The 11,754-nt window shown below is 33.0% G+C and overlaps 1 protein-coding gene across 5 annotated transcripts; it reads left to right on the forward strand.

Moving 5' to 3' along the window:
- The first annotated feature begins 9 nt into the window (after nucleotides 1–9).
- LOC106673702 (flightin) lies at nucleotides 10–11,297 on the forward strand. Of its 5 annotated transcripts, none has more exons than XM_014405888.2 (4): nucleotides 10–81; nucleotides 8,239–8,298; nucleotides 10,844–11,203; nucleotides 11,263–11,297. In XM_014405888.2, exons 1-3 carry the CDS (start codon nucleotides 13–15, stop codon nucleotides 11,195–11,197), a joined length of 483 nt encoding a protein of 160 aa, XP_014261374.2. In that variant the 5' UTR covers nucleotides 10–12; the 3' UTR covers nucleotides 11,198–11,203; nucleotides 11,263–11,297. The 5 variants fall into 5 exon arrangements, with proteins under 5 accessions (XP_014261374.2, XP_024080920.1, XP_024080921.1 ...); XM_024225152.1 differs by lacking the exon at nucleotides 10–81 and adding an exon at nucleotides 7,956–8,010; XM_024225153.1 differs by lacking the exon at nucleotides 10–81 and adding an exon at nucleotides 8,017–8,110.
- The last annotated feature ends 457 nt before the right edge of the window (nucleotides 11,298–11,754 follow it).

An 11,754-nucleotide genomic window follows, 5' to 3' on the forward strand; every position in this document is an offset into this window, starting at 1 on the left:
TCACCCGTTCCAATGTCAATTTTGCTGTATCATTTCAGACAGAAACACCGAAGATGGTGTAAAAGAGCGTCTGCCCGCCAGGTGAGAAATGATGAGTGCAAGAGTTCCAATTGCAATCAGGCTTTCAAAATGATTGATGATGACCAGGTGACAGTTTTGAACCCACCTTGGACAGAAAATTAAAGAGAGAAAAAAACCTGAGAACAAATTGCCACTTCATGCTTATTTAGTTTTAACATTTAAATGTTCTTATTAGCGATCTTACAAGAATATATAAACTAGAAAATTATTTTTCCACTATAACTGAAGATTTAAATGGTACTTATTTTCAGAGGACATTCATATAAACGAAAAGTGGTGAAAGTTAGAGAATCCATGATAGATTTCATTTTATTCAAATAAATATGCTTCAAAAAATGTCATAGCTCAGGCTGCGATTGCATTCTATAGAAAGCCAACATTTAGTTCTACACAAATTAACAAAGAAAAAAAAGTTGAGGGAATTATTTAGAAACCAATCATTGAACGGAAGAACTAGAGAGATTGGTTCATATTTCAGCAAGACAATATGCCAATGTTATGCTAAATTAAAAATGATGATTAAGCTGGCCAATAAGCCAAAAATATTTCAACTTTCTGGCTTTGAAGACGGGACATTTTGAATCTGTCTATCCTCCCTGCATTGGTCAGCACAGACACATTTCGGCAATTCACCATCTTCAGTGTGGCTGCGTGATTTTTTACAATTTTATGGTTATTTTATGAACCAATGTTTAGTCTAAACAAAGGCCAAACAAACCATAAATAATGTGTGAAGTTAATGACATTGGAACATGTTGATCTATTGAAGGACTGCCTGGTTTATTTATTTGTTTGATTAGTTTAGTCGGAAAAAATCCCACAATTTTCAGTGCTGATTGTCACGATTCAGTTTTGAGGTTAATGAGGCCATTTTCTTAAGAACCTTCCATATTGTTTACTTGTAGGTAAATTGGGTTTAAGAAAGTACTCAGTCAATTAAACATTGGCCCAAAACATACTGAGTTTAAAAATAGCCCAAGCTATAAAAATGGAAAGAAAAGGTCTCCAAAATAGTTAACGAACTGGGCTTTAAAGTACCCAAAATACCATAAACAATATGTGTAAGTTATCAACATTGGAACATATTGATCAATTTAAGGACTGCCTGGTTTATTTATTTGTTTGATTAGTTTAGTTGGAAAAGATCCCACAAATTTCGCTGTTGATTGTCACGATTCAGTTTTGAGGTTAATGAGGCCATTTTCTTAAGAATCTTCAATATTGTTTAGCTTGTAAGTAAATTTGGCAATTAAGCAGTGTCCTAAAACATATTATGTTTAAAAATAGCCCAAGCTGTAAAAATGTAAAGAAAATGGATTGTCTTTAAAATACCCTAAACAATATGCGATTTTTTTATTTTTAGTTATTTATTTTTTTATTTAGCAATATGCGAAGTTGTCGTAACGACATTAGAACGTGTTAATCGATTTAAGGGTATTTGTTTGTTTGATTAGTTTAGTTACAAAAGAACCCACAAATTTCGCTGTTGATTGTCACAATTCAGTTTTGAGGTTAATGAAGCCATTTTCTTAAGAATCTTCAATATTGTTTAGCTTGTAAGTAAATTTGGCAATTAAGCAATGGCCTAAAACATATTATGTTTAAAGATAGTCCAAGCTATAAAAATGGAAAAAAAATGGATTGTCTTCAAAATAGTTAACGAACTGGGCTTTAAAATACCCTAAACAATATGCGATTTTTTTTTTATTTTTAGTTATTTATTTATTAATTTTTTTAATTTAGCAATATGCGAAGTTGTCGTAACGACATTAGAACGTGTTAATCGATTTAAGGGTATTTGTTTGTTTGATTAGTTTAGTTACAAAAGAACCCACAAATTTCGCTGTTGATTGTCACGATTCAGTTTTGAGGTTAATGAGACCATTTTCTTAAGAAACTTCAATATTACTTAGGTTGTAAGATAATTCAGTTTAAAAAAGTACTTAGTCAAACAACCATTGGCTTAAAACCTACTGGGTTTAAAGATAGCCCAAGCTCGAAAATTAAAATTAAAAGGATTCTCTTGAAAATAGTGGACTGGGCTTTAAAGTACCGCAAATACCATAAACAAATGTTGATCAATTTAAGAATCGCCTGGTTTATTTATTTGTTTGATCAGTTTGGTTCCAAGAGATCCCACAATTTTCAGTGCTCATTGTCTCGATTCAGTTTTGAGGTTAATGAGGCCATTTTCTTAAGAAGAAGCTCGAATATTAAAAAGAAAAGGAATTATCTTGAAAATTGTTTAACACTGCTATTTAAAAAATCCAAAATATTCTAAAAAATCTGCGATGCTGTCGTAATGAGATTGGAACCATGTTGATCAATTTAAGGATCGCCTGGTGCATTTGTTTGTTTCGTAAGTTTTGTTTCAAAAGAACACCAGAAATTTTGCTGCTGATTGTCACGATTCAGTTTGGTTAGAGATAACTGAAAACCAGTGGCCCAAAGCATGTTGATCATTGGGGACAGCCCAAGATGAGAGGGTTCAATGCTCATCGATTACGAATTACTAGTTTATTTATTTCTTTTTTTGCATACATTCCGTGGTGTTTGTCGAAAGTCAGAACTGACGTTAGTCAATTAGCTTCTCAAATCAATTAACTACTAACCTAAAAATTGCACGAGACAAAGGAAGATAAAATACAAACGAAAGTATTATTATTGGCAGATAATTCTCTACATCTGGAAAAAAGCCAGAACATCGATTCTAACCTTTGGCTCAACCTAATTTTATTAACTCTAGACAAACAAATTGAGACGATTATCGCTACAAAATAACTTTTCGTACGTAAAGGATGTTGGCCAGTAATCCCTCTCATCAGGAGGCTTAGTATGACAAATTACTATTATTTTATGGTATTCAAGTAAAACAAATGTAGCTGTAAAAGTTGCATTTATCTTTTAGGGATTAGGCCTAAGAGAAGATGGTAAAAAATGAAACTGTCGTTTTGAAATAACATGGATTAAGACATCACTTTTTTAAACATCGTGCCTATTAATAGCGCATTAAAATTGTTTGTTTATTCAAGAATCGCCGTTATTTTACGATTCTGCGGTAAAGAATGAGCTCGCCGAGGAAGCGGGTTCCCGTGGCAAATGTCTCAAAATAATATACGAATACTTATTGTTGAAAACGTCTTCGTCTGCCACCTTAAATCTAACGGGAAACAGATCCCACCTGCTTTTTCTTGGCAGTAACGGCCAGTTTCGTGTTCTTCTCAAGAGCGAATTGTAAATTTACAGTAATTATTTGTCTAAACGACCGTGAATATGGTAGTTTTACGCAAGATAGTCCAAAAATATACGGGGCGGATTTTCAAATTGACCACAACATCTTCCACACCGTGGCCGTAATCTTTGAAGAATATAGAAAAAATGTTTATTCTTATATTTATATATGGTATATATTTTTTATACAATTTTTGTCTATACGCAGTCAGTGAACCATGGTTTCAACGAACGAATGTGATGGATAATACTAATGTCGCTACTACATTAGATGATTTTCGAAGATCGTTAGATGCGGTCTTGTGTGACGTATGTTTTAAAAAACATTTTCTTTATCGTGCCAATGTTTCGATCTTTATTGAGATCATCTTCAGGGCCTGGGAATTATAAACATTGTTTACATTTTACAAATACATGTAGGATGTGAAAAAAATGAATTTATACAATACTAGAAAATTTTAGATAAAAAATAAATTTATACAATGATAGAAAATTTTAGATTAAAAAAATGAATTTATACAATGCTAGAAAATGTTTAGATTAAAAAAATGAATTTATACAACGCTAGAAAATTTTAGATAAAAAAATGAATTTATACAATGCTAGAAAATTTTTAGATTAAAAAAAATGAATTTATACAATGCTAGACAATTTTAGATTAAAAAAATGAATTTATACAATGCTAGAAAATTTTTAGATTAAAAAAATGAATTTATACAATGCTAGAAAATTTTAGATTAAAAAAATGAATTTATACAATGCTAGAAAATTTTAGATAAAAATGAATTTATACAATACTAGAAAATTTGAGATTAAAAACGAAGGAATTTATATAATGTTAGAAAATATTTGGATTTTTAAAAAAATTATACAATACCAGAAAATTTGATATTAAAGAACGAATGAATTTATACATTGCTAGAAAATTTTAGATATAAAAAAATAAAAATAAATATATTTTTTTGTGTCTAAAGTTTTCTAGCATTGTATAAATTCATTTTTTTTTTTAATTTAAAATTTCTAACATTTTATAAATTCAAAATAATTTTTTTTTTCACAACCTACATGTATTTGTAAAATTCAAACAATGTATATAAATCTCAGGCTCTGAAGATGATCTGAATAAAGATCGAAACGTTGCCACGATAAAGAAACTGTTTTTCTAAAACCTACGTCACACCAGATCGCACCTCACGATTTTCAAATAATAATTGACTAACGGTCACTAAACACCACACAATACTAATTAGATATTATAACATTTAACTAGCTTGGGAAATTGCCCACTTAAGAAAAATTCGATCGATAATAATTTTCTTAGCTGTTTCTTTTTTGGGCCATGAGCCTGCTGAAATTGTATTTGTAATAAATAAATAAATCGTATAAATTTCTTTGATCTTATGCCCGTTCTTTTTGGTCAAGTGTTATTAATTAAAAACCGTTTTGGAGCGGGGACAACGAGTTTGCCGACCACCAAAGGCTTGCCAAAATTGGCCCGTTGAGTCACTCCGTCTGAGAAATTCTATTTCAAACATTTCGTTAGATCACAATAGCAATAGACTGGGTGAAAACGCTCATTTGACCTTTAGCACGAAAGCAGGTTAAAGATATGCGAAGTCCGGAATGCGAAGAACGGATTGGTGTGAGAAAAACATGCGGACATCCTCTGGAGATGGTGGATTACACGAAGAAATACACCGAAGGGTCCGAAGAAGAAGAAAAAGTACAACAACTGAAACTGAACGAAACAAGACTTAATTTTTACAGAACTTACAAAAGTTTCTAGTGCGAGAGAAAGATCTTGATATTCTCTGGTGATGGGATATTACAAGGAGAAATACGTTTAAGAATCTCCTGGAAATAGATCAGAGTAAAACCTATAAGTGATTATAATGCATCAACAGGAACAGAACTAACCTCCGCAGAACGTTCAAAAGTGACTAGCGTGAAAGAAAAGTGCGGACATCCTCTGGGGATGTCATATCACAGGGAGAAATATACGAAAAGAGTCTGCTGGAAATAAACTAGCATAAAATGACTTTATGAAAATAACAGGAACAGAACGAAACCAAGACTTCTCCAGTGAAAGTTCAAAAGAAACTAGCGTGAGAGAAACGTACGGTCATCCTCTGGAGATGACCCAGGGAGAAATATACGAAAAGAGTCTGCTGGAAATAAACTAGCATAAAATGAATTCATTAAAATAACAGGAACAGAATGAAACCAAGACTTCTCCAGTGAAAGTGCAAAAGAGACTAGCGTGAGAAAAACGTACGGAGATCCTCTGGAGATGTCCCAGGGAGAAATATACGAAAAGAGTCTGCTGGAAATAAACTAGCGTAAAATGACTTTATGAAAATAACAGGAACAGAACGAAACCAAAACTGCTCCAGTGAACGTACAAAAGAGACTAGCGTGAGAGAAACGTGCGGACATCCTCTGGAGATGGAATATTACAGAGAAAATTTTTCCAAAGAGTCTGCTGTGAGCAGAGGTACGTAAAACGTACAAAAGTACGAGCGAAATATTTAGGCATTCACAGAATGACAAATACAACGTGATATGCCAGCCAGGATATCGATGAACAACGATTTTTCGACTAAACTTTGCCAAAAAAACTATGTATTTAATACAATTTCAACTACTGTGAGCAGCGTGGTGGAAATATGCTGTTTAATACAATAATATTAACGCGAAAGATACATACGGGCAAAAACTGAAGATGACAGACTATAGTGAGAAGTGTAACCCAGATTTCTGCTTGAAATATGCAAGCAGAGCCTACGGATCACTGGTTTGATGGAAAACAAAAAACATTACGGCTAAGCTACTGCTCAGAGACTGCTGTGTCGAAGATCACTAGGGCAATGCGAACAACCCCCACGGCTGCCTTGGAAGTCCTTCTGAATCTACCCAACCACCACTACACGTCTTTATCCAGGGAGAGTGCATAATTTATAGGCAAGTGCAAGGGCAGGCTTCAATAGCCTACTCACAAAACAAGGAGCAAATAAAGCTTCGAGGCGAGCTTCAGCTAGACAGAACTTTGGGGATGCCTGCAGATGGCCATGACCCCTAAATTCAGTTTTGTCAAATAATTTCTAATCAAAATACCTTGTAGAGTAGACTAGGAGAAAAGGATTCCATTTAATGCCGACTATATCTGGTTTACAGATGACTCCAAATCGAAATCAGGAGCTGGCATTTATGGAAATAAACCAAGGACTAGAATTCATATAAGCCTTGGACAACATCCCTCCCAAACTATGGCTATTGAACACTGTGCCAGGGAGATTAAAAGGCTGGGTATTGCCAATAGGAGAATAGTCATCTACTCGGACAGCTAGGCGGTACTGAAGGCAATTGTCGCATCGGCGGTAAAGTCCAGAGTCGTTTGGGTCTTCATTAGACCCTATCAGGCAGAGGGGCAATGAAGAGGTCGATAAATTGGCCAAGGAATGTTCGATGACCTATTGGCCTTGAACCCTTTTGTGGCTTACTAAACTGATCTATTAAACAACGGATTACTAATAAGTCCTCCGTTCAACGGGAATGTAGCCCGAGACAGAGGCATGCGAAAAAGTTTATCGAAGGACCATCGCAGACCTCAACGGCAGATCAGCTGAGGAAAGGTCTAGAATAATATTTGTACTGCTAACTGGGCACTGCAGACCCCGGAGGCATATGTATAGACTGTGGTAGAAACAAGCCTGTGCAGATATTGCCAAGAAGAAGAATAGCCAACGGAACGCATCCTTTGGTGCGAAGGCCTGTGTAGGCTGAGATTCCTAATCCTGGAAGAGGAAAAGCCAGGGCTGGAGGATACTGGGAGCCCTTGAAAAAGCTTTGGAGTCTGGTAAAAAGCCTTAAACTTAACGCGGAACACTACATAAAAATGAGGATACACAATATACCAAAAATATATAAATATATACGGACACACCGTGAAGATCGATGATAATGGATTCAACTGCGAATTTATGATGTCAAGTTTGTTTAAACAATTTATTTATAACATAATTTAGGCTGGTCGATTTTTTCTCTTCTCCAAAGTTATCGAATTAGATTTTGTATAGCTACATTTTCATTGTAGAAGATTTCAAAAACATATTTTACCAAGCGGGTTAAAGAGTGCTAAAAAATAGACCAGAAAAGTTATCGAGAGGACAAAGGTCTAACCTTGATAGAACTTATAAAATAGTCTAGCGTGAGAGAAAAACGGTGACATCCAATGAAGATTGAAAGCCCTGTCCAACTGCGGATTTATTATTCGACTATTTCTGTCTTTCAAGCCCCAAGCCCAACGATGTAAATTGGACTAATTTTTTTCTCTTCAAGGTAAAATTTGAGCTTTTCTTCATATTTCCCAGTCTTATTTTACCAACGAGAAACAATTTAACGAATCGGTTATAGAAAAATGTTCAAACCTTTGGTATTTTTTCGTTTTAATGCCACCCATCTTTTCAGTTCTGAGGACTTTTTTTGCGGATTTGCGTTGGCTTTGAGCCCCGTACGTGTTGCTTTCCGACCTCGCGTTTGGTTCAGTAGGTCAGGCTTTACCTAATCCCATAGCAGGACCTTTTGACGAGTTTAATTTAAACAGAGGCAAGGAAGAGAAGAAAATAAAAGAGAGGGGCGGTTTATGTGTGCTGAGCCAAAACCACCAAGACTAACAGTCCTTGTGATTAAGTCGGCCCAGTAAGTACCCTTTAGAAGTCGGTTAATACTTAATAAAGTGATTTGGAAAAAAAAATAAATAAATTGCCACCGGTTCTCAAACCATTTCATACACTGAACTGTAAGGTGTATTTGTTTTATTAATTAAAATTTCTTAGGTCAAAAATCGTTTCATTCTCGTGACATACAATTTAGACAAAATTTTGTATTTTTGTAATGTAAAAATAATCTGTGTTCATTTGCCGGCAGACAATGGCGGAAGATGAATCAGAAACGAAAAAATCGACAAGACTCGCTCCTCCAACAGAGGCAAGTATCACCAAGTCATACATGAAATAATCGTCGACGAAAAATGCGTTTAACATTGTTTTTGTTGAAATTATCCTTCTAGTCCGTCTTCCTTTGTATTTGTTTTTCCTCGATGGTAAAGATTTTCCAGAAATGAAAATAAAGTTTGTTTAAATTTTCCTATTGCAGATTGATATTTATTGATGATGTAGGCATGACATTATTACACCAACTTCAGCTCATAAGAAAACGAAGTTTGATTTTAAAATAAAGTTGAGTGAAGTCCTACATGAAATAGGACGAAAAAACGTGTTTAACATTGTTAAATTATCCATCTAGCCATCTGTTTTTATTTGTCCTTTCATGATGGTGAAGATATTTCCTCAAATAAAAAAAAAGTTTGCAGTTCATATTTTCCTTTTACAGGTTGATATTTATGGATCATGTAGGCATGGCATTATTATATCAACTTCAACAGGAATGATGTCATTTCACCAACTTTATCTCAAAGAATACAAAGTTTGATTTTCAAATGAAGTTGAATGAAGCCCTTCCTACATGAAATAATCGTCGACGAAAAGTGTTTTATTAATTTTTTTAATTATCCATCTAGCTTTTTTTTATTTGTTTGATATTTCTACAATTTGCCGTTCAAATTTTCCTTTTATGGGTTCATCAGCATATTTATAGATCATGAAGGCATGGCATTATTATATCAACATCAACTCATAAGAAACCAAATATGATTTTCAAATGGTGTTGAATGAAATCCTACATGAAATAATTCTGGAGGAAAAACATGTTTTATTATTATTTTTTTAATTATCCATCTAGCTCTTCTTTTTTTATTTGTCTTTCCACATTGGTAAAAGAATTTTTCACAAATAAAAATAGTTTGCTGTTCAAAATTTCGTTTTAGAGGTTGATATTTATGGATCATGTAGGCATGGCATTATTATATCAACTTCAACTTATAAGAAAACTAAATATTTAGTAGTAATAGATTTTCAAATGATGTTGAATGAAGTCCCACATGAAATAATCCTGGCTGAAAAACATGTTTTATTATTATTTTTTAATTATCCATTTAGCTCTTTTTTCATTTGTCCTTCCACAATGGTAATGATTTTTTCACAAATAAAAATAGTTTGCTGTTCAAAATTTCGTTTTAGAGGTTGATATTTATGGATCATGTAGGCATGGCATTATTATATCAACATCAACTCATAAGAAACCAAATATGATTTTCAAATGATGTTGAATGAAGTCCTACTTGAAATAATTCTGGATGAAAAACGTTTTATTATTTTTTTTTAATTATCCCTCTTTTTTTTCATTTGTCCTTTCATGATGGTAAAGATTTTTTCACAAATAAAAATAAAGTTTGCTGTTCAAATTTTCCTTTTACAGGTTGATATTTATGTATCCTGTAAGCATGACATTATTACAATAACTTCTTCTCATAAGAAAACAACAATGAAGTTTGATTTTCAAATTGAATGAAGTACTACAAGAAGTAATTATCGACAAAAAAAAACCTGTTTTGTTTATTTATTTAAATTATCCATCTAGCCCTTCTTAAAAAAAAATCTTTAAAATTATAATTTGCTGGTTCATATTTATTTTATCTATCGTGTAATTATCTCATTATTACACCAACTTCATCTCATAAAAAAGTTTCATTTTCAAATGAAGTATCAACTTGATAAATTTTTTTTTAAAATAAATTTAAGATCTAAAAACACCAAAGGAGTGTAAACAAATATTTAAAAAAAATAGACAGTGCAACCTCACAAAAATAAGCATTTGTTAATGAACCAAGTACACACAAACAGTTGGCCAGCAGGGTGACCAAACCTACAATTTGATCATTACTGACCAGTTTGATTTGCCTATCCTCACTGGTCTGTCTGGGGTGTTTCAGCATTTTGCCATATTTATTGTTGGGTCTGGGTGATTTTTCAGATATTTATTATTAACTAGGTTTTATTTTATCGGATTTCCTCACACAGACCTTGCTCTGACGATGGTGAAATGCAAAATGAAGTAACCGTATAGTGCGAAGTTTCAGTTGAACTTTTAGTATTAATTTAGCTTAAATGAAAAATATCTCAAATTGTTCAGGCTACACAGCTAACAAAAATTTTTAATTCAAAATTTTTTTTACGATCTTTTATTAGAAAAAGCACTAGTGGTCCTGGAGTTTATGTGACCTCTGCTGTTATGAACTTCTTTAAAAAGTCTTAAGTCAGATAATTTACAATTTAAATCCTTTAAAGCATCTACTTTTATTATCAGTTAGATTTTGCCTTTTAAAGGTCATTTTTAAGGTAAAATTATTTTTGTAGAATGAATTTATCATTTTAGCTTGATCATCTCTGTTCATCCTTGTCAGTCTATTCTAAAAATCATATTTTTCTGTAATATTTTTTCTGTGCAAAACACCAAACTAAAATTAATTGAAAATTCACTTCAATATGGAAATGGTTGATTTTATTGGAGATGTCAATTCATAAAAAATTGATAGTATTAGAAAATGGTTTAATAGTGTTAAACTTTTGTTTAGGTGATGTTTACTAGTAGTACGAGCAGGAAACTGAACCAGCATTGGGCCAGACCGGTTTTCCTCCAATATAATTACTTGTACAAGTATTACCATAATTATTACGACGACTATATCGACTACATGGACAGTAGGATGAGGGGGCTTGTAAGGGACAAGCCGAGGCCTCAGACTTGGGCCGAACGAGCTCTCAGGACTTACGCGAGGGATACGTACTCTTCATCGACAATGCACAGGCTGCCGAGGTACCAACACAGCAATTCGACAATGCACTATTCGTCGTTTCAGGCCAACACCTGGCGCAGGGAATTTTCGAAAGATTATTGCAACAGAAAGTACAAATCGATTCTCCTTTAATACTAGGTAGAATTAATTTAATTTGCCGATTTTTGATCTGTATTAATACTGTATTTCTGTTTTAGAGAATTCGTGTGGCTTTCAGCGAAAAAAAAAAAAAGCAAACCCTTTACACAGATGATATCATGGATGTTATTGATTGATCCTTTTTTTTTTTAAGTTGAATTAATCATTCCCATTTTGTCATTAACATGATCAACCGACCTTTTCACTCAAGTGCGCATTAGTTGTTTCTTTCCAAATCTAAAAGAAAATGCTTGTAAACATGTAGACATAATAAAGTACTATTTAATAAAAAAATAATAGTTTTATTAATTTAGACTATAATTTAATATATTTAGTGAAAATACCATACTAACTTGCAAACTTCAATTTAAACAACACATAATTAAAAAAAATGTATAAATAAACTTGGCACATGACACCGAACAAAACAATGTCAAGAAACAACAATTATATTCACCTCTTACAGACTAAACATGGATAAATTGGCGTAACGGACATTGGCATAAAATTGAAAAATATAGAACAATTTGTAAAAAAAATTTCTATAGATC

Source organism: Cimex lectularius, unplaced genomic scaffold (assembly GCF_000648675.2).
Source record: "Cimex lectularius strain Harlan isolate CLEC.00 unplaced genomic scaffold, Clec_2.1 scaffold15, whole genome shotgun sequence".
NCBI lineage: Eukaryota > Metazoa > Arthropoda > Insecta > Hemiptera > Cimicidae > Cimex > Cimex lectularius.

Excerpts from the sequence above, each read along its gene's own strand:
- LOC106673702 (XM_014405888.2), top strand. The coding sequence starts at position 13 with ATGTCAATTTTGCTGTATCATTTCAGACAGAAACACCGAAGATGGTGT. Across the intron at positions 82-8,238 it reads AAAGAGCGTCTGCCCGCCAG|ACAATGGCGGAAGATGAATC; the intron begins GTGAGAAATGAT and ends ATTTGCCGGCAG. Across the intron at positions 8,299-10,843 it reads GACTCGCTCCTCCAACAGAG|GTGATGTTTACTAGTAGTAC; the intron begins GCAAGTATCACC and ends ACTTTTGTTTAG.